The sequence below is a fragment of the Ambystoma mexicanum genome, chromosome 8 (assembly GCF_040938575.1).
Source record: "Ambystoma mexicanum isolate Mex_15411 chromosome 8, UKY_AmexF1_1, whole genome shotgun sequence".
Taxonomy (NCBI): domain Eukaryota; kingdom Metazoa; phylum Chordata; class Amphibia; order Caudata; family Ambystomatidae; genus Ambystoma; species Ambystoma mexicanum.
The window spans coordinates 522,903,352-522,926,996 of record NC_090929.1 but is presented as its reverse complement, the minus strand read 5'-3'; the positions used below and the strand labels follow the sequence as shown (position 1 = coordinate 522,926,996).

At 43.9% G+C, this 23,645-nt stretch overlaps 1 protein-coding gene across 3 annotated transcripts in view; it reads left to right on the top strand.

Moving 5' to 3' along the window:
* Nucleotides 1-23,645, top strand: part of MMEL1 (membrane metalloendopeptidase like 1) — a 1,408,056-nt gene that overhangs the window by 991,369 nt on the left and 393,042 nt on the right. For all 3 annotated transcript variants that reach the window (XM_069610215.1, XM_069610216.1, XM_069610217.1), the window contains exons 5-7: nucleotides 662-742; nucleotides 2,896-2,991; nucleotides 12,136-12,254. In XM_069610215.1, the coding sequence (XP_069466316.1) occupies nucleotides 662-742; nucleotides 2,896-2,991; nucleotides 12,136-12,254 (296 nt within the window). The remainder of the gene's footprint in view (nucleotides 1-661; nucleotides 743-2,895; nucleotides 2,992-12,135; nucleotides 12,255-23,645) is intronic.

Genomic DNA, 23,645 nt, shown 5'->3' with positions numbered 1-23,645 from the left:
CAGGTTTAGCTACTACGGAGACTTAGAGTCCCTCCACTCCGTTTGTGACAATATATAATGGTTGTGTTGAGCTATCCCTTGATAGTGCGCCGAAAAATAATGGAATGGCAAGTAGTTTCGGCAGAGCTGCCTTTATCGAATCCAGGCTATATAGATAGTACTCGTACATACGGAGGACTTCTTTGTATCAGGAGGGATTCATCCCTGTGAACTTCAGCACCTTTATGCATTATGCAGTGACTTATGAGCTATCTATATAGCCTGGATTCGATAAAGGCAGCTCTGCCGAAACATGTGTCATCCACAAAGGCTCTAACATCACAAAAATAAACAGGAATTGATTAATCATCACTACTTGCCTATAAAAATTCTTGCACACTTGAGTATCATAGGTAAAGAGAACAATACAATGTGATTTAAAATAGGAGTAGCCAAGTCCACCCGGTCTGCCTATTCTTCTCCATACTCTTAACACACAGAATGTATATGGTTTCTAGCTCTGTTCTTTTGTACACATTACTTTCTTTCTCTATCTTTTGTCATTCGTTATCATAGAGCACGCCACTTGTATGTTGATGGATAGACCTGCCTCGTCCTGGCTTCAAACAATGCACCTTTCATTCTTATTTGTTTTCGTTTGTTGTTTGTGCTTTGTCCTTAGGTGTCCTTGAGATGCCAGAACATGAGGACAGGGAGGCCTTCAAGAAAGCAAAAACCCTTTACAAATCCTGCATGAATGAAAGTAAGTGGACACAATCTTCGTCAGCTTGGCTGCTGACATTCCGTGGAGCCAAGTGTGTTTGGGTTAGTAGACAGGATATGTACAGAATACCGAGCATCCAATTCGGCACAGGCAACAGAAATGAAAATTGCTCCTATATTTATTTATTTATTTATTATTCACTTGTTAGGCGCTTATACAGGAAGAAGCAACTGTTTCAAAGCACCCACAGGGCAACAGGGGGTGGACAGGGGATGATAGACAATATCATTACAACAATGTTAAATAATGAAATACAACAAAATAAGAAGAGACAATGGGGAGGGGAAGACAAACCTACCATGCCTTGTGAGTGTTCAGAATGTGCAATTGCAGAGGGGAGAAGGGTATGTGATAGGTGCTGTGGTGCTTATGGAGAGCAGCAGGTGAAGTGCTATGAAGAAAGGTAAGTGCAATCTCCAGTAGTGGAGGGTAAGCTGAGGCAAGTACAGAGGATAGACAGCAGCTGGGATGATAGGATGTGGGCGGTCAGTGCGCCGATGATGCATAAGGACCCTGCACACCAATCAAGCTACTGTGCAACTAGCAGGGGAGAGAGGAAGGGAACAAAGAGGTAAAGAGGAAGGTCTTGAGGTTATTCTGTAATTTAAGGATGTCCTGCTCAAGACAAAGAGGGAGGGGGAGGCTGTTCCAGAGAAGGGAGCCAACTGAGGAAAGCGATCGACCACCTGCCCTCTGTTTAGCAAACCACTTTACAAACAAGGAATGGTGCCAGAGAAGCGTAGGTGTCTAGAGGGGGGACTATATAGTCAGAAAAGGTTGCAGATAGAGTGGTCCCCAGCCTCAGACAGCCTTGTGGATGATGTAGAGGGATTTGAATTTAATCTGTGCTGCGACCGGGAGCCAGTGAAGAATTTGTAGGGCAGCAGAGATGCAGAGTTTGAGGCCAAGGATAAGACTTGCTGCCCCATTCTAGGTTAGCTGGAGGGGTCACGGAGAGGACAAAGGTAGATTAAGGAGGAGGCTATTGCAATAGTCTAGCCTGGAGAGAACAAGAGCCCTGGTAACATTGAGTCTCTAGAAGAAGGTGATAACAGTAGAATTCCTTTCAGAGGGAAAAGCTGAAAGTGGGACTTCTTGGCAATGTCCTGAATGTAAGGGAGGAAGGAAAGAGAGGAGTCGAAGATGACTCTGAGGTTTCTGGGTTGCAAGAAGGGAGCAGGGGGAGAGCCCATGGACCAAGGCCAGAGTGAAGGGATGAAGTCGGGTGCCGGTGTCCCAATAGGAAGAATCTCTGTTTTGCTGGCATTGAGGCAGAGATCATTAGAAGTACACCAGGCATGGATGGCAGAGAGGCAGTCAGGGCGCAAGGGCATCTGCAGGAAGTTTGAAGAAGAGTTGTGTGTCATCAGCAAAGCACTGGAGGTTGGGGGAGAAGGAGGAAATGAGGTGTGCCAGCAGAATAAGGTAGATGTTAAAGAGCCAAGGTGAAAGAATGGAGCCATGAGGGATGCCACAGGGGCAGAAGGAGGTAGAGGAAGAGAATGTGCCCAGTATGACTTTGGACGAGCGGTCAGTTAGGACAGAGGTCAGCCAGTCCAGTGCCCGCTCGGAGATACCAAGGGTGTCATGGAGCCCTTTTATGAGGATGGAGTCAGCATAGCACTGGAAGTTGGGGGAGAAGGAGGAAATGAGGCGCGCCAGCATAGTAAGGTAGATGTTAAAGAGCCAAGGCGAAAGAATGGAGCACTCGGGGATGCCACATCTTATTCCTAAGATTCTGTGGGCCTGATTCACAGAACATTTTTCTATGGAATTGCGCCATTATAAAACACTTCTGTGAATCAGGCCCTGTGAATTGGCACTGTGCCGCCCTGTAGGGCAGATGCAGAACGGCTGAGGGAAATTTGAGTAATGTTTACTTTTATTTCCTTATTTTTCTCGTGTGTAAATGACACATTCACAATGAGTGTACCTGTGTGTTGACTACATTTTGGTAAATGGCAGCTCAATTCAACATGTTTGACGCCTGTGGGTCACCATTGAAGAATGGCTTCCTAGTTGAGAAATGTATATTCACACCAGGGAGGCTGGGCTATTTCCCTTGTAACAGTATACGGGCATTGATTGAACATGTCTGAACCTTAAACACTGTTTATTTGCTTCCCTTTCAGGCTTAATAGAGCAGAGGGATTCCTTACCACTCCTCGAGTTAATTGCTATGGTTGGTGATTGGCCAGTGGCCGCTCCACATTGGAATATTACCAAAGGTAAAACAGTACACATACAATGCTACTGCTAACCACCCTCAACCAGAGATTATAAACGATAAAAAAGGCCCTCTGCCATTCTATCTCCACGGTGGCTGCAGAGCCTAGGGAGTGGCTCGAGAAATGGGACAGGGCTAGAGGTGAAGTCATGGGTGACACAAAGTGTATGAGTAAGTGCAATGAATACCTCCCAAATCTCACTCAAGAGGTTCCTTGGAATCTGCAATGACAGCCTGATAGATGCCACTCAAGAGAGATGTGTGGTATGGGATCCAGCATCAAGGCTTTTGCATTCACTTTATCTTGGCTATTCAATAACATCCTTTCATCAGAGTTGTCCAACCACATGGTCTGTCATTAATATGTTCTTGGAAATTGACTTATCGAAATCATCTGAATCAATAAATAGCTTTATTTGGAAGTCAAGTATCTATAAAAGCAATACCTCTTGCAATTGATTAGTGATCATTTGATTTAGGTATCCTTTGGGAACAGTTGTTTCAAGGGCACTATGTACGAGATCGTTTTTCACGGACCAACAAATGTGGGCAATTTAAGACTTCCCAGAATACGGTATCTTTAATTTCAATGACGATATGCAAGAAATTCTAGGGTTTTCACTATTAATTGGAAGTTCTGGTGAAAAGGAAGGACGTTTTCAGTATACATATGACCCATAAAATGTGTGACTTCTCCGCACTACTTTCATCAGCCCCCTTGAGGTAGTTCATCACCAGATTGTGCTCCTAATGCAAGAATTGACCCCGCTTGTATAAACTCAGATGAATCTTCACTTGCTTAAGAAGAACCTAGCTTTTGCATGTCATTATTATGTCGGTGAACACTGTCTGAAGCTACTTAATACAAAGATCCTCTGATTTTCAAAATATATGTATTACGATTAGACACATAAAATGATATCACTTTGCACACTTAACGACGTAAGGGACCAGAGGCTCCCGAAGATCCTATTCACATTGGAGACTGTTTGGACTATATGTTTTCTCAATAAGATTCTGATTTTTATTACAGCCTTATAGACCAAGGAATGGATCATTCTTGATAATCCCACCCTCGGTCTATAAAGCTCTAATAATGACCTGCTCCTAAATTAGGCCCAAATCATTCTTAAGTGATAATGTCCTCTCCTGAGGTCCACAGGTCTATTACCACACATTAGTACCCGGTACGCGTGTGCCGGGTACACTGTTCCCGGTGAGGGGCTTGGCAGCCCCTTAGCCAATGAGGAGGCTCGAAATGGGGCAATCCCCGCTCCGAGCCTCCCAATGGCTGGAGGCTGCCATTGTCCCCTGCCAGGGACTCAGGTAAGTTGTGTTTTTCCTCCACCCCCTATCCCGCAAACTATCTCCTCCCTGCACTCCCAACCCCACTTACCTTCTTTTTTCTTCTTTTCTTGGGAGCGAATGCACTGGAAACACTTCTGTTCCCAGCACGTCCACTCCCGATGGCCGCCTGGAAAGGGGAAACGGACTACTTTTTCCCTTTCCCGGCGGACATTTTTTTCACTTTTCTTTCTGTTTGGAAATGCGGCAGAGTTTCAAAACAGAAAAAATGCCATTAGTACCCCGGTCTAATGGGCCGGGGTATTAATGGCTATAAGACCCTCGGCGGCGGGCCAATACCACCCATGGTAATGCCCCCGGGGCTTCGTTAAGGCTTTAACTACGGCCCTAGGGGCATAACCTGGGGCAGTATTGGCCCGCCGCCTTGAGTCTTATTGCCACAGTGCTAACAGTAAAACAAAATGTGGAGTTGAGGGAGTGAAATAAAACACGTTAGTTTAATAATGAGTAAAATACACAAAACCTGTCAGTGAATGAAATGTGGTTTCAGCATGAGCTTGCTTTAGGCACAATTTTAATGTGATATTTCTTTCTTCACACAAGTGAAAGCATTGCTCCAAGTTTTAGCTTTCACTTTGTTGTGTTAAATTAGTTGTAGTGTCTTGTAGATGGAAAGCTTGTTGTTTCATGAATGCAGACAAAGGCTTCCTGTTGTTCCCTTAGCAGTTTATGAAGTCAGAATATCTGGAATGGAGTCAATTACAGTAGTTATGGATGACATTCTCTGCCTTCTCATTGGCGGAGAGGAAGTCAGTGGTGCCTTCCATCTACTAGTATGTTATACTACCTGCAATCAAATAGCCTAAGGGGCCTCCTATTCCTGCCACTAGATCCATTTCAATTGTATCAATTCTTGTATAAGAGGAGTTTCTTTTCACTTAAGTGTTTTGTATGTATTTCCGCTCAATTTCCAGAAATCGTGTGAGCCTCATTCTGATGCAACTGAGGGACGTGCACAAAGGTTTAGATCACTCAGAACATGCAGTACGTGTTCGCACCGAGGAAACTGTCCTTCTTGTATCAGCAGCACATACATCCTAGCCAAACTGAAGACCACCCTTAGCAATGAGGCATGGATTGGTTGGACCATCTCACAGACAATATAGCACTAGCACAGGCTCTCCCTCTGCTATAGCTCCTAATTATTGCTTCTTGATGTTCAATAACCTTGACTTTGGGACACAAGATGCAGCACAGGTTTCCATGAGGAAGATCACACCCTTCAAGAAGCAGAGAAGTTAATGTTGAGCAATCACCACTTGCACGATGTAAATGACACAAGGACTAATACGATCGTTGTTTTGTCCTCTTTGGGGCTGATTCATGGAATTTGTGCAGCGAAAAACGTGTATTTGTGCGCCATTCTGCCCGCAAATCCCTATTTGTTAAACAGGGATTTGCGGGCAGAATGGCACACAAATCCCCGTTTTTTGGCACAAAATTCCATGAATCAGCCCTAGCTGTCTTCCCTTCCTTGTCTTGTCACGCCTAGAAACACTTGGGTACAGGTCCGTTATAAATGACTTATCATATCATACGATCATAATTATAGGGGGGGGTAAACATTAGATGCAAAAAACCCTTATAATATTATTAAGGGCCTGTTTCATGGAATTTTTTGCGCAGTACAAAGTGACTTTGCACTGCCAACAAACACCCTGATTCACAGAGCAGCGCAAAGTGTATATTTGCAGGGCAAAGTCACTTTGCTCTGCCAGAGTACTCTTTGCATCACGCTAAATAGGCTTAACTCACGGTACAATGAGTACTTTTGCGCTGCAAAAATACACTTTGCAGTGCTCTGCGAATCAGGGTGTTTGTTGGCAGTACAAAGAGACTTATTAGCGCTGGATCACAAGTTGCGGTACCACAGTAAATTCCCATTTTCTTTGAGTCCATGGGACTCAATGGGGCATTTTCGCCAGAATTACTGGGGTACTAATTAGAGCTGGTGGTGAATGCTCTGAGTTTTCCCCCCACTCGGGATTGGACGGAACGCCCAACTCCTGATGAGGCCTGTATGCAGTCTATAAATTAAATGCAATTGTGATTGGTGTGTGGGAGACGTTTACCAAGCAGCATCAATATTATGCGATGCTTAAAACATGCTGATGAAAAAAAAGTGAAGAAAAAGTGCTCCATTGGACACTATCACAGGATTTGGGCAGTGTTAGGGCCTCATTACAACCCAGGCGTTTAGGGTTTAACGGCGCCGTTCGCGCCGTTAACCCTTAACGCCTGATTACCATTTTAACGCCTGCTTTTAGCAGGCGTTAAAATGCAAGGCACTAACCCGCCTTGGTGCTTATTACGGCACCGTAATTTACGGTGCCGTAATTAGCGCCTTCCCCACTCCCATTATGCCCTATGGGGCAAAAATGGGGAAGGGTAAATGGGGAATGGGGATTTACCGCCCCACTCACCTTGGAATGGAGCGGTAAATCCACCATCCACCATGGTGTAAACGGAGTTTACACCATGGTGGTAAAGTAGGGAACTTACCGCCTGGGTTGTAATGAGGCCCTTAGTTCTGTAAATATAGTGTGGCTGTAGTGTGGGTTACAGCAAGGAGATCAAGGAAAGGCAACATAGTCTTGGGCACAATAAAGCAGTATAGAGGCTGATTAACAGCAACATAGACTTGGGCACAATAAAGCAGTAAAGAGGCTGATTAACGGCAACATAGGGCCTCATTACACGGTAGGCGGTAAACCATGGTGCTATTAGCACCATGGTTGGCGCTGGTACCATACCGGTACCACCATGGAGAAAAGGGGAATTACCACCCTATTCCACAGTTGGCGGGGCGGTAATTCCCCCTTTCTCCATGGCCTTTCCCCATTCCCATTTTTGCCCCATAGGACTCAATGGGAATGGGGAAGGGGCTAATTACGGTACCGCAAATTGCGGTACCGTAATTAGCACCAAGGTCCCTTTGCGGGGTCCCAACTTTAATGGCTGGTCTACACCAGCCGTTAAGGTCGGGTCCTGCAAAGGGACCTCGTAGTAAGGCGGTAAGGGTTTACCGGTACCGGTGCCCTCACCGGTACCGGTAAACCCTTACCGCCTACCGTGTAATGAGGCCCATAGTCTTGGGCACGATAAGGCGGTATAGAGGCTGATTAACGCCAACATATTCTTGGGCATGATAAAGCGGTATAGAGGCTGATTAACAAAATGAAAGCAGCACTTACACCCCCCGTCCCCTGAAAGTGCCATTTCCACACATGCAAAATGCACCAGATTCAACAAAGAATAAGAAGTGATTGTACTCGGGCCTTTGTGAATTTACCCTGCAGAGAAGAAAGCAATTTTCAATTCTGTGTGTTTTTGTGAACTGTGTTCATTTTAAATGAATTTGTAGCTTTCACACAATGACTGCGCCACACTTGTTTAGTCCAGTTTCAATTTCTAAATGTTATAGTTCACATAAGGTTTTGAGTACAAATCATAGATCTCCCGAGGAAAAGTATTTTTGTTGACACGAGTCTCGTTTTATCCCAAGCCTTTTTCAAAACAGGGCGTACTTTTTTTTGGAAATAGCATAGGTTTCGATATTGATGGTTCAACACAGGTAATGATATACGATTCCTTGAATTTACTGGGTTTGAATCCCACCTGCAAAGTGCAGTTTTTAGTCTCCGCGCGACGGCTTACAGGGAGATCTATGATTTGTACTCACAACTTTCTGTGAACTATAATATTTAGAAATTGAAACTGGACTAAACAAATGTGGCGCAGTCATTGTGTGAAAGCTAAAAAAAATAATCTTTAACCTCGCAGGTGTGGTAGTGGTTCCTCCGACCACTCTTTCACACACATGCAACACTTCCACATTGTATGCTTAAGAGGTCGCAAGGCCTAAGAGGTTGACTCCCAAAATGACCCCACTCTCAACTTCATTGCCTGGGTTCATTTTACCCGCATGCAAATCATGCATAACAAGTGGGTGTAAATGATACTTTCTTTTTATTAAGTGACCCAATCGACTCTAGAGAGGCTTTGCCAAAGCAATGGCAAATGTATTCAGCCCTATTCATAGACAACCAAGCGAGCAGAAAAGCACAGAAAGAACTGCACGTTCAGTGTCTGTATTCAGAAAGGCGACTTCCACACTTCTGGAGGGACTGGGGGGCTGTGTGCCTGCACAAATGATGAATGGGCCAGCGTCCTTGCCCAGATTTGTCAAATATAAGCATGCTCTCAACACTAGTGTTTATAGGCTTTCAACACCCATTTGTGCACTGGGAGCACATTTCTCTTTCACAGCCCCTACACAGAAAAATGTGCAAAAAAAAGAAACAATGATTTCTATTTCTTTTTGAGGGATAGAAGTACAAGCAAGGCAGTGTCATAATGCTTTGTCACTCTTTAAAAAATACACAAATGGGTCGGGCATAACCCTTTCTTTCATTGTGCATCCCTTTGTGCCTGTTTGATAGTGATACATAGATATGAGTGGTCTTTCTATTCCAGCACATGTCAAAGCACCTCTCATTTCTGAATCAGCATAAGCATTGGAAAGGTGCAGAAATGTTCCCTTCCACTCGAAGGGTCGGAGAGGGGTGTGGGGGGGGCTTGGGAGGGGAATCGGCCATCTGAACATGTGCATCTCTATGATGTACTCGTTCATAACCCCTTGCTAATAAGGGCATAGCTTTTAACACACAATTGAAGCAGACATGGTAATAATGCATCTCACTGCCTGTACGAAAAAAAATGTTTTTAAGCCTCGATGCCCTTGGGCTGTAGTGAGCTTTACAAATACAAAAAATAAAATAATTAAATAAATAAATATTTGAAAATAAATACAGTACGTGTCAGTGCCATTATCACATATTATTTCCACGGCCAATGATATCGGTTCATTGATCGTCTGGGCTGCTCAGGCAATGGAAAATGCTTATAAACCCTCACATAGTTGGTACCCGGGATCAGGAAGAAAGAAATTCATGCACCCGTCAATAGATGTCCTTGAAAAATGGGAAGAGAGAGAAAGGCAGCATCTGTTTTAAATCTTGAAGGGCCTGATTCACAGCTCATTTTTCAATGTGATTGCGCCATAATAAAACGCTTCTCTGAATTAGGCACAACGGAGGCTATTACAGACACTTTGCACCAGTGCATGTGCAATTAGGACTAAGGTGAATTTTGCCCTATTGCATAAAACGTACATTTTGAATGCATAGGTGCATGGTGGATGATGCACGGGGCAATTTTTGCCCCAGCCCTATTCATTTGCCCTTGAACAAAAATGATTTGGATGGATGTGCTTTTTTCACTATGACAATGTTTGCCCTGGTGCTAATTGCACTTCCGCTGGTGCAAATTATCTCTGATAGGGCCGGAAATGTATACTTTGGTTTTAGACACATACTGCTAATTAATATTATGTGGCAGGAAGGCTTCCAATAACTTGGTACATACAACGGCCAATTTGCATATTATGGAAGTATTTTAAATAGACTGTGAAGGTTGTAAAAGTGCTTCATTATAGAATGATGTATCGCAGAAAAGGACTTTTAATTCATAAAGAACCTAAAGTTTGGTATTTGAAGCCAGATAGTTTAGTGTTGTAATTCACTTCTTGACCAGGGCAATGGCATTGCAAACAAACGCAAAATACTTCACAGTGGACTTCCATGGATTGCAAAGCAGCGTGCTTTGACCAATCAGCACCGGAATCAGCGAGAAGGTTAATTCGGTCAGAATACATGGGACTCACCTCCTCACCACATTGCGTAACAGCTGTGATTCCCAATGTTCTTATATTTGGAAATCTCCATTAGCACAGCCTGCAAAATATAAAAACAATCCCAAAACACTGTAAGAGAAGCCCAGAAAAGTGGATTTATGAATATATCAGTTCCCTGTGAAGACTTGCTTTTCCACTGGAGTTTTGAAGCTCAGGTGAGTTCGGCAGACTTTCCCTTGGTTACTTCATGCCTGTGAAATACTTCTCAATTACTATTGCCACATGCAGGCATCCTGGGAATCCGCCTCATTATTATAGTGCCTGCACGTGGTATTTCAGAAATTCTGCCTGTTTTGAGGATGAAAATAGACCGGGCCCGGTTTTTGGAATATTTCCCCGGTCCTAACGAATTTGCACTGCTGAAAAGTGACTTTGCACTGCCGACACAAGCCCTGATTCATGGAACTGTGCAAAGTCTATTTTTGCCTGAAAAGTCCGCGCAAAGTCAGCGCATGGTCATTTTTGCAGTACAAAATGGCTCTGCCCGGACTTTGCACTGCAAAAATACACTTTGCACAGTTCCATGATTGTGTTGGCAGCACAAAGTCACTTTTCAGCAGTGCACATTCACTGTGAACCGGGCAAATATTCCATGAATCGGGGCCACTGTGCAGAGTTGCAGATGATATTACTATGGGATCATGTAAAATAATAAAGAGAAAGAGCTTTATTGACACTTGTGCGCATGCATAGAAAAAGGGGCAAGACAGTGGGCATATCTGATGCTTAATTCCCCCCCCCTCTGGCGGGTTTCTCGCCAGATTTTCAACTAGTTGTTGAGGGGATGCGCAGGAATATTTGCCCTCATAATCACGCAGAACTTACCGCATATGCTATTCCTAGGAAAAGCACATGCGGTAAATACTGCCTGCCCCATAATCAGGTGGATTACTGTGAATTAATCGAATCCGAAATGTCAGAAGGAGAAAAAATTCATAATTCATAAATTGTTTTACCTAAAATATCTTTCAGTTTTCTCTCCCACGGACATTTCTAACAACCCGCTTCCCCTCACCCCCTTACTTACCTGTGGGCAGCACACCTCCTTGTGTGCCGCCGTCTCCTGCATCCCTCTGCGATACCGATTCCCTTTACTTGCGGACACCCCCACAGCCACCGCTGAAATTATAGTGAACAAGGGTGCTGGGGACACGCATGCAGCCCCCACTGCCCTTGTTCACTATAATGCCACCGAATGAGGAACTTGTTTGGAATGTTCAACTGTAGGGAATATTTGTACAGCCAAAATTCGAACACATCTCCCATTCGTTTTGTTATTCAAACAATTATACGGATTCCTAATCAGGCGGGCCATAAAATCAGACAGTATTCGAAATACCACCTGCTTTGACCAAAAACAGTATACTCATAGGGGCTGATTCATGGAATTGGTGCACTGAAAAACTGGAATTTGGGCGCCATTCTGCCTGCAAATCCCCATATGTTAAACAGGGATTTGCAGGCAGAATGGCGCACAAATCGCTGTTTTTCGGCGCAAATAATTCCATGAATCAGCCCCATAATGACCCCCTTACTTTGGGAAAAAAACATATGCTTTAGCTTCATCTAAAGAAGGTACACACTGAACTGAGGAATAGGGTAACTAAATTGAAAATTTGAAAACATTGATAAAAGGGTATATTATGTTGTTTGGTTCTAAATTACAGGTAGGCAGAACTGTGGTGCTAGATCTCTCTTTTCAATTTTATAGCGTCAAGATGCATCAGCACAAAAGGATCTATGAATAATGCTGTTAAAAATCCTACAGATCTGAGAAACAGTGTCAACGTTGAGAGCCTGTCTTCCCTAGAAGTAGCTTCTGGAGTAGCCTCCCCTACCATCTCCTAGGCAATCGCAGGGGACAATAGCAGACATATGCAAACATATGTAGCTCATTCCTATCTGAAGAGGAAAGAATAGTCAAAACCTGAAAAAAGGCTGAACTTCATTTAAGGGGTATTGAAGAAAGATTGTTGAACCTTTGCATTGATGAATTTTTCACAGTGTTTTTTTCTTCATCTTTAGAGTCAAACTGGACCTTAGAGGAAAAACTTGCTGTCCTGAATTCTAGATTCAACAAGCGCGTGATCATTGACATGTTCGTGTGGAACGATGACCGGGACTCCAGCAGGCACATCATTTATGTAAGTGACAGTAGGGGGTGGAAAACAGCATGGTTGCGGCATTACTTGGGGTGGAGGGGTCTCTTCTACCCACATGATTTAGACCTTGACTTCCATTTGCCAAACTGGTCTTCTTCTTAGTCCAGTGTGGATGCAGCTTTGGATTTACCCATGGGCCTTCTCGAAAACTTATCAGGTCCTAAGTACTATGTTTATCAGTTGCAGAGCCGTGTTGAGCAGACACTGGGCTGATCGGCTAGATTTTTCTTGTGGATTACCAATTTTGGTAATCTGTGGGTTCACGCTCAAATGAAGGTTTACTGCCCTCATAATGGTAAAAGCAACCGAATTGCTGAATACCACTGGGTGTATTTGAGTAAATCTGCACCCAGCATGTTAAAGATATTTTTTATCAATGTTCATACTCACCTTGAGGATGGACATGCCTTCTGCACAGTAGAGATAATAAGGCTACTGTGCTTTATATGCACAAAAGGGTTAATATCTGTCCCTTTTATCCAATACATGGGGAAGGTGCTGAGAAGATGGCCATCACACTTTTCCCCCCTTCACAGAATCCCCCGTTGGAAATGTTTTCCCCTGTTTTAATGGAAATGTGTGTGTTTCCCTTCTGTATGGCCAAAAAAAAAAACTTACAATCTTTATCTCCACCTTTTAGATGGAGTTAAATATTGGCAACATTCTTCATTGCTATACAGCTGTTTAATCTTGGAATACCGCAGGGGATATGTACTCTTCTAGGCCTGCGAGGTAGAAGGCTGTAATTTTTAAATAATGCCCATTTTACATTATCCCTATACCTGTAGTGTGGCCCACAGTGTTGTGTTGCCACTAGAGTACAACGTTGACGCTAGGAAACCCAGCTGCATTCAATGCAAAAAAGCTTCCTCAAATAAGGACTACAGCAGAGCCTAGAATTGCACCACCTTATGGGTGACTGGATTGTTAGGGGCAGTGGCAATATTACATTAGCAGCCTTCAGTTCCTGAAATGTCTATCACAATATAGAGGTCATGCCAAAACAGGTCTTCCCACAGATGATGGAGTCATCGTACTTCCCCCCCTGTACCCATCAGTTACATTTCTAAAGCAGATGTAGTCCTCAGGGCTTGCACCACTTTGCAGACGCCTTTCTCCGGGCATGGAGACCATTGCCATTCTCAAGAAAGCTTTTTCTGAACAATGCATTATCCCCACTCTATGGGAGCCTGCACTCGGTCATGTAGTATTCTTGCAAATGTCACGGATGTGTTTGATAGAAAAATCGTTTTCACATTGTACTACATTAGTGGGCTGTGTCTTGAGTGCTTCTGCCAAATAGCAATTCCATAAGTGCGAACAACACTGTCACACCTTGCTGTGTTTTCTCATGGATTGAAAATGAATATGTGACACAATTGTTCTAATCGCCCTTATAAATAATAATACATCTATAAACGGGAACTCGTCATAACGTGGCAGTGAAAATGTCTACATATAACCAAAAACCAACAATATGTAAATGTGCGGTGTCTTTTTAAACTTTGCAGCAACGTGGCAGGTCCAACTTGATCAGATCGCATGCAAGACTGATTAGGATGTTAGAGAAAGTTGGCAATGTAAAAGTCTTCCTTTCAATGTTGTATGTCATGTAAGTGTTTTTATTTCCCCTTCTCTTGAAATTGAGCAATGTGCATTATCTCGGAATGTAGGCACCTCCTCTTCTAGCTTACATTAGGCTCGCAAGGCAAATTGATCCATTTGGTGGTGAGCATGGCTACCAGCTGGGCTCCAGAGAAATCCGAACATATTGCACTGACTCAGGGATTTAAAATAAAATATTTCTATTGTTGTGTTATTTGGGTTATTTACCTTTGTTACGTTACGTTAGTTGTGTGGTCTCCAGGAGCCCTAGCAGATATAAAAATAAGAGAGGGGTCAGTTTGTTAGTGGGAGGAAAGGGAGAGTTCACAAGTACCTTTGCAATGCATTGGTAGTTTCAGTTAAAAAAAAAACGGTCACTGTTTGTGGGTTTGCTGCTAGGTGGTCTGGGTGGGTGGGCATACAAGTTGTTTGCATCTCTATGGGAGGGCTTCTGTGCCTGTCGCTTAAAAATGCATTGGCCATGTTATGATTGTGTGAGTTATTGGAGGAGGTGTGGAGTTCTGCTATTTGGTGTCTGCTTGGGAAGGGGGGCATTATAGGTGTCATGTGTGCATGGCATTGTTGGTTTGTGTGTGGCATGTTTTCAGGACTATGGAGGTTTTTAATATGGGCTGGTGGGGGAAAAGAGTGTGATTCTCTTGCATCAGCGTTAAGTCACAGTCACACATGTAGCATTTTTGGTGACTGAAACCCACTGTGTCATGGTCAGCTATGTTTGGTCTCTGTTTGACAATGGTTTGCAGGTTAGTTCAACATATTACACAGCCACGTTTTTACTGCTTGCCTGAAGGTCAGCTGTTTCTCTATTGTGCGTATTCCCTAGGGAAGGCAGTTCTAGAGTTTTGTTGAGATGTTTGAAAATACTGCTCCGCCATATTTCATTTTCGATTAACCTTTGGCTTCAAGTTGTATGTCATTGCTAGACCTTAGGCCTCTCTTTGGTCGGGGAAATTTGTTTTTGCAAAGATTCTGCTCCTTGTACGTGATTTGTTCTGTGAACAATGTAGTGTGTTGTGAAATTGATCCTTTTCTTGACTGGTAGCCAGTGTAGTGATCAGAGGCGTTGCAAGGGGACGGGGCGGGGGAGCCTAGTGGGCTGTAGCCCGGATCTTTTGGTTGCAGGCCAAGATATAGGTTCTGGGGCTACAACCAAAAGGCTAGGTAGCCCCGAGTCATGACAGTCCTGACATTAGCGCAGCCCTGGGTCTTTTCCAGACCTAGCAACATCCCTGGTAGTGATCATAGTGATCTTAGCGCTAGCATGATGTGTTCCCTCTATTTGAGTGTTAGAAGGAGTCTTGCTTCTGCATTCTGAAATTGTTAAAATGTTTGGGTGAGGTAGTCAGGCTGGCAGAGTCTATTCTTGGCATGACAAATGAGATAATGGAAAGTTGTATGTGTGGAAAAGTGTGAAGGGGTAATATCTGTCTGATAGATTGTAGGTGAAATAAGCATTTGTTTACTACTGTATTAAATTAAGGTTCCAGTGTTAGCTCATTGCCCATGAGGATTCCTAGATTTGTAACGACTTTGTAGGCTTCTGGTCTGGTTACCCTTTCCGTAAGCCATGGTCTGAGCAGTTGGGTAGGATAGTTGTTGGGTGTGATCATGAATTCAGTTTTATCTGGGTTGAGGTTGTAGTTGCTTATCCATGCAATGATTTGTGAGAGGCAATTGATGAGAGTTTGGTGTATGTTCTTGCTTGTGGTGATTTTGTATTGTATATGATTTGAGTGCCATCTACATAGTTGTCACATGCAAGCTTGTGTTGTTTGATAAGTTTCGTGAGAGGAGTCCCTTCAGATGTTGAAGAATAGTAGTGTGAGGGATGAACCTTGTGGGACACCAAATGTGATTATGTGTGACATTATGCTGAAAGGGGGTAGCAAGGTGGTTTCGGTTCTTTCTATCAGGAAGTATTTAATAAATTGTAGCTCAATGTTGCTTAGCCCTGTTTCCTGTGTTCCTTTGATGAGGGTTGCATGGTTGAATGACAAAAGCAGCTGCAAGTTCTAATAGTATCAGTGCAGAGGTGTTGTTGGAGTCTCTGTTCATTTTTAGGTTGTCCCATATCTGGGGTCTGCAGCCTGTGGCTCACCAAATGTTTCAACCACAACTCCCATCAGCCCTACCTAGCATAATCAATGGTAAGGGATCATCGATATTGTAGTCTGAAACATCTCTAGAGCCATAGGTTAGAGACCCCTGTTCCAGATGGAGAGTAGTGCTGATTCAATCCCTCTCATTGCTCTGAAACAGATGTGTGCCTGGTCCAGTAGATGGCTCGTTTCCATGTTTTAGAATTTGTCCATATGTGTATGTTTCTAGGAGTTTGGCAGGGAAAGGGATGTTTAATATTGGCTGGTAGTTGGTGAGGTTGTCTAATTTCCTGCAGGATCTTTGAAAAGGAGTTTAATGTAGGCACATATGATGCTTCAGTTGACAGTTCCTGTGTCTAGTGAGTGTGAATGCACTTGCAATGCCAGCTTTGTTGCTTTCCATCACCAGTTTAGTAAAGACTTCAGTGGAGATCGCTGTGAAGCATTATTTCATTGTGGTTGCTTCCGGGGGTCAGTCAGTAATGATATTGTTGCTTGTGTTCATGGACATAACTCTAATGACTGGATATTTATGACTTTGTTTTTAAAGTGGTTTTCGAGATCATCATAGAGTTTCTGCGAGGGAGTGAGGACGTTCTTGAACAATGTTGGGTTATTTTATCATTAACAATGTTGAACATCTCTTTCTGTGTATTGCTTGCTTTCAAGATTCGTTCTGCATTGTGCAATGTCTTTGCTTCAGGATTTCTACTTTATAGGGCTGTATCTGTTTTTGGGACGCAGTCTAGTCCTGTTGGTTATGTTTCCTCCATGCTTGTTCAAATTTCCAGTTTATTTTCTTCAAAGCTTGGATCTTGCAGACAATTTCTTTTGGGAGGCAGTGAAGAGATTCTTCAGGGCTACGGAATCTAGGGCTTCTGTGATCCCTTTATGGAGTGCCTCCAATATTTCCTCTGGTGAGAGTGTGCCAGGAGAGAGTTGTGTGGGTTAGTGGATTCCATTATGGTGTTTAGTTTCTCTTTGTTAATGGATTTCCAGTTTTTTCCCTCGATTGGAACTAGACTTTTGTGGGTGGCAGATACACACAGTGGAGTGTAAATCACAAATGGAATCAAAGAGAATGTGTACTGGGGAGCTTTTGTAATTAGACATTTCTTGCAGAAAATAGCACCCAATGTGAGTTTGGTAGCATTGGTTGCGACTTTTACCATTTGTTGTTGGTGCATTCTGGCTTGGTGGGATATGAGTGATTTGGTACATTTGCTATGCTTCTCTTTGAAGCAGATGCTAAAGTCCCTTTGTATGATCAGGTGCTTGTGCTCTACTGTGATGCTGGTTATGTTGTCTGTACATTTCTCTGTGAAGGTCCGGTTGTATGTGGGTGGTCTTTAATTGAGTAGGAAGGATAGATTGGGTTGAAAGTCCAGTGTTCCATGGCAAAAGAGTGATTTACACTCCGGGATGTCTAGCAATGATGCTGCTTTGATTCTTTGGTGTTCTTCATTAGTTTCGGCTAGGCAGTCTCCTCTTTTTCCTTCTCGGTTAGCTTATTGAGTTTGAGGTTGCTAGTTAGGGATGTGTGTGCAAGCATGTTAAAAGTTTCTGTGATGAGAAGTATGTCAATTCTCCCTTCTCTGAGAAGCAAGTGTATCCCATGTTTTTATATTGATCTGGAGCTGATTAGATTGCTGTGAATCTTCTTGTTTTTTAGGTTTTGTTTATTGATTAGGGGTTGCGCTGGTAAGGAGATTGACCCATGTTCCTCTTGTCAGTCGGTCCATTCATTAATTTGGGTTTGAGGGTTGAGTGGAGGGAACTTTGTTGTTTCTGGTTCTGCATTGAGGAGGCTGAGTAGGTTGCATGTAAGCTCAATGTCAATTTTGCGGGTGCATGTGAATTTGTGAGTTAGTATTCTGTTGTCTTGCCAGTCCTTTGTGATAAAACATGTGTTCAAATGGCTTGCTTCTCTTTTTGTCCTTTGAGCAATTCTTAGTCTATTGGTCGAGGCTGCTTTTTCTCTCCCAGTGTGGGTGTGACTTCTTAGGTTAGCTGGTTGCGGCATCTTGAAAATGATGGATCATAAGTGCAACTTTGCAGTACTTTTACAGTTTATTTTTATGACATCATTGTCTTCACATCTTGGCATGCGTTTGAATCATTTAATGTTTACGGTCCATATTTTAACTGCTATGGCTTTTTAGGAGAACGTATTTTTTTGGCCCAAAATCCACCTCCTTTGAACTTTGGCATAGGGGGAGAGGAGAAGTGGAGACAGTGGGGACCAGGAGTCCTATTTTTACTTCTGCTGCATAGAAAGGACAAGAAGCATGAGGCAAAACTGAGACATATTCCTATATGGGCTGCCTGTTATGTTGTGTTATGTTATGTTATGTTATGTTATGTTATGTTATGTTATGTTATGTTATGTTATGTTTTGTTATGGGAATTTATTAAGTGCTCAGTTACCCGAAGGTATCATGGTGCCAGCAAGAGAAAGGGAAAAGGAAAAGAACACCACTGCAATCAAATTTTACTAGAACAAATTTGTTTTTAAAGATTTTCTAAGAGCCAAGTTTTTAGATACGTTTTTCAAAGTTAAAGGAAGACTGTTCCACAGTTGAGCTGAATCTCGGCCTCCAATATGGGAGTGGCAGAATGAGGGATCTACAAGTAGACTGCCGCAACAGATCGTAGTGATTGAGCAGGGAGATAGCGAATAAACTTAGCGTGCAAATATTCAGCCCCTTGATTGTGCAGTGCACGGTGAACCAAGCAAAGGGCCTTAAAATCAATGCGCGGAGTGACAGGCAGCCAATGCAAGGAGCGCAAAACTTGCGAAATGTGAGCCCCGTAAGGGGAGCCGGTAGCTACCCGAGCAGACATGTTCTGCAAACGCTGGAGCCGCTGGACTAGACCCTTGGGCAAGAGAGGAAGGCCAAAAGGAGGACACCCAGAGTGAAGGATCAGGGGAGAACCCACCACCATTACCTCTGTCTTGTCTCCACTCAACTTCATCCAATTGTGGTTCATCAATGCCCCCACGGCAACCAAGCATTGATGCAAGCACAAGGACAACTCAGCCTGATCATGATCTAAACGGATCAGGATCTGAGTGTCGTCAGCATACGAATAACACCTGATGCCGAAGGAGCGGATGAGACACACAAGCGGCCAGATGTAAATATTGAAAAGAATAGGAGACAAGGCGGAGGCATGCAGAACACTGCAGCAAAGGGGGAAAGAACCCGAAAGAAAAGCGGGGAGTGAGAGGGTTTGGGTTCGATCAGCCAGGAACGAGGTGAAGCAGCTGAGCACCTGACCTGAGATTCCAAACTCGGCCAGGCGGGCAAGCAGGATGGAGAGGTCTATGGTGTCAAATGCCGCCGAATGGTCTAATAGAATCAGGACTCCAACCCCTCCTTCATCCACCAGCCAGGCCATGTCGTCCTGGTCCGAGACCAGGACACTCTCTGTAACCCGACCGTACCCCGACCAGGTCTAAAGGTCTAAAGCCTGACTAGGCAGGATCAAAAAGCTCCATAGATTCCTGAAAGAAGACAACGAGGGGGAAAACCAACGACTCAAGAAGTTTCATGAGAAATGGTAAAAGTGAAATCTGGCGATAATTGTAGCGCAGCAAAGGATCAAGCGACGGCTTCTTAAGAAGGGGGATCATAGTAGCAGCCTTAAGATCAGTTGGAATACTGACTAGCTGACAAGAGGCATTGACTGCCTCTGTAATCTCACGGAACCGCTCAGGGGAGATATCCCTCATTACAGCAGGAGGAATAGCATCGGAAGGAGCCCCCGACTTAATATGTTGAATAGCAGTGAGTTCATCTGGCTCTAAAAAAAAAGAGGAAAAGAGGACCAACCATCCAGAATTATCAAGCTCCTAGGAGCTAGAGAATCGATCACAGGAGCAGACATTGTCGCAGCCAGCGCAATGTTAGCATGTGTGGTCTCAATTTTTGTGATAAGAAATTGCACCAGCGAATCACAAAATTCCTGGGTTGGACTAACAGAAGAGTCAATCTAGCTGCGGAAGAGAGAGATCTCACCACCGAGAAAAGATCTTTTGGTTGACATAGCAATTACTCAATTTTCGTGGCATAGAAGGATTTCTTAGCTACCACAATGACTGCTGAATATGCTGCAGCACACAATTTATACTGTAATCTAAGATCCGGGTCATAGGCTATCCGCCATTTATATTCTGCTTGTCTTAAAGCAAGGAATAGCAGCTTGAGATGTTCTGAAAACCAAGGTTCCGAAGGAAGCCGCCATGGCTGGATGAGCCGTAAAGTGGCCAACCAAAACACAAATGAGACCAAGGGCGGATTTACTGACACAAATGTTCTGCCCGAAGCACACAAAAGACAATCCATAGACTTAGGAACCAGTGTGTCCCTTCTAATTCTCCCCCTCTTTCTTCTCCAGACTACTCAGCCTGTGCACCAAATAGGTACTGAGTACTCAAAAATGGTCTTGAATGAGTGATGTTTCATAAAATACAATTTTTTATTAATTCTCTAATAATAATTCAATTGAACATAATCATCATAAAAAACAGAGTACAGTCACATATTCTAAAAACATACAAAGTGTCTTTCATCAATATCAGCAGTCATAAAACAATACATACATTCAAAGAATGAGGCAAAAACAGTGTAAAAAATGGTCTAATTACAGTTGTCACCATACAGTAAACTATCGTCTCCTATGGGTGAATCTGCTCCTAAAGTGCAAAGTGTGTCTTAAACAAATGTGTGTAAAAAATGTAGTGCAAAACTAACATTGGAACACAAAATCTAATGGACCTACTTGAATCTAGGTAACCTTTAGTTCTTACTATAAATACACAGTAAATCAATCCTTTCTCCACGAAAGGGACACAACAATTACTGATAACTGGTTTCCAGCACTGTCATCTATCATAGTGCTCAATAACCCAACATGTTTCTTTCTCCGAAGGCTAATTGCACCAGGTTCGAGAACTTCTTCAAGGGGCCAATGTTTTGCCACCACAATACATAGACCACCATGACTCCTTAACATTCACTTGGGAAATACATGACCCAGCAATCTTCCTTAGTCTGGGAAGGGAAAAGGAAAAGGGAAGAAAAAAAAAGCAGCAATTAACAATCTGTTTCAGGCTGCTAAAGCCTCAAAGGCAATAAGGTTTGCCTTCTACGAGCTTACCGTGCATGAATTGGTATATTTGTCCTGGGCACGGGACTGTTTGGAAGTCCTCTTACTGGACTCCTCTCTGGGGAACAACACAGAACAAAACGTGGTAAGAGTGCGAACCTTGGTTCTGTAAAAGAACCAATGTGACCAGCTGGTGGTCTGATGGCCACTCATATATGTGTGACAAGTCTCCTAAAACACTTGGTATCTCTTAAACAGAATATGCTGTACCTCTTAGTAATCATCTGTGGAACCAACCATATAAAATATGCGCTACCATCAGCCGTGTGTCATGATTCCTACCCCCGGGGACCCAGACCAAGTCCACCAACCCCGGAAGCAGGCATCAAGTTACTCCAAACAAGCCCAACAACCCCTGCTAGGGGCTATTTGGGTGCAGTTCTGGCGCCTATGGTGCCAGGCTCATATGGAGAGTCAGTCCTGGCGCCTATGGCGCCAGGCTCATAGATTAAAACTTACCTGATGCAGACCATGCTGAAAACTTACCTGATGCAGACCATGCTGCAAGAGCTCCAAGCCAAAAGAGGCTTGGAAGGGACTATTTTACCTAGGGACTATTTTTTACTCGGGAGATGCTGGGGAGGAATACTTACCTGGGACTACTTTGGGGGCTATTTAAACCACACCCGAAGAGCAGCACATGCTTCGCGTTATTCTGCATCCAGCAGCGTAACGCTCACCGTGCCTGCAAGTCTGCATCCAGTCTTCTGCCACGCCCGCCTCGAGTTTGGAGCTCCTAGAAAAAGGGAGAAAGAAGGAGAAAAGGTTAGAACAAGAGCAATACCTTTGATCCTTACCTGAATTCCTGATCCATCGCGACTTCGAGCTGAAGAAAGAAGTTATTTTATGCGCGTCGACTGCTGCAGCGCCGCGCTGAACTCACCGGCCTTCGTAGCATCTTCACATTCCACCGCATCCTCCTGCATGTTCCCGCCGCACTCCGGCACCTAAGGAGAAGACAAGAACAGCAAGGTGAGCCAAGGGAATACACAGAGGAATACCCCCCATAGACTTACCTGATTTTACCACCGGGGGTACTATTCCTGTTCACGGGTCGGCGCAGCTTCCACTGCATCCTAGCCGAACCCCGGCCCCTAAGGGGAAACAAAAGGACAGCAAAGTGAAACAAAGGGACTAACAAGGGGAACCCTCCTCACCACAAAAGACTTACCTGATCTTACCGCCGGAGGCATTATTCCCCGAGACTTCATACTTTCACTCAGCGCCAGAATAAAGGAGAAAGCAACAGGTTACATATGGACATTATTTTATCGAACTGTGTTGAATAATACAAATCCTTACCAGAATATTACCGGTTGCCACGAGGAACTCTTCAGTAGGGTCAAGCTGCAACCTGCAAGGAATCGGACAAGAGTGAAAGTCAGGCATTTGAACTTTTACGAACTACATACTTGCGGCGTCTTGCCAGGAATATCGGAGTCAATATTGTACTGGAACTTACCAATTCCTTCGAGCCAGTGAAGCAACTGGTTATCTACGCGCCCCTGCGCTCAATGCAGGATGGAGAGCTCATCTTTTCAAATCATCAGGTGAGACTATACGAGGGGACATCCAAGGAGATCAGTGGGGAGAACAGCGGGGTGGGGGGATTTACGCTCAACTCCACGGGTAGTTAATTCCCTTTCTCCATTTGCAGAAGAATATTCCTACGGGCCAAGCAAACGAAGCTAGGTGGGCCAGTCCAGTCCGTCATCTCGGCCCTACACGTCACATTGGTGGAGACCGCAGCAGTCCAGTCCAGATCGTCGCCTCTGTGGGAGCCAGGTGAGCGTAACACTGTGCCACCAATTGTGCTATTCAATTGGGACAATCATCTGAATAATATCAGCGTTGGTGCACTGGATTCTGAAAAGGATCTAAATAGCTTTTAATTGTGCAAGATTAAAGCATTTAGGGGTGGGGGTTCCCAGCATTTATCACTGCGATCACAAAACTGTGTTCGTTAGTAGAGTAAACAACTCGTTCTCTGGAGTCACCATAGTGCCCACTCGGATGGATTCAATATCAGCGTAACAACGCCTACCTTGCTACCGGGGGCACTTTGAAATCGCTCCGTCCGTGGTACGCGGCTTCTCTCGTTTGCAAAAAATGGTTATAGTATCCTTTGGTCCTTTCCACCGCCTCCGGCTTCAGACGCTGAGTGTGCACTCATAAGACGGCTGCGGAACAAGAAACAGAGAGAAATGGTCAAAGAATCACCCGATGAATCACCCCCAAAGAATTTTTCTGAGGCAAAGATTTCTGTCCTAGTCCTGTCATTCGGAATTCAGTTCGTAATAATTGAGCAACTTAGCTCACTGTGTTTGGAACGCCCAAGTCCTTCTTTCTGGTTCCACTTTCGTGTGTGCATCGGTTGCGTTCCCACTATTGCTTAACGCTTCTTTTGTGGTCGCTTATGAACATGATCTGAGAATCACATGACCACTAACTGCAAGTATGTCATTGGTCTTTAGAT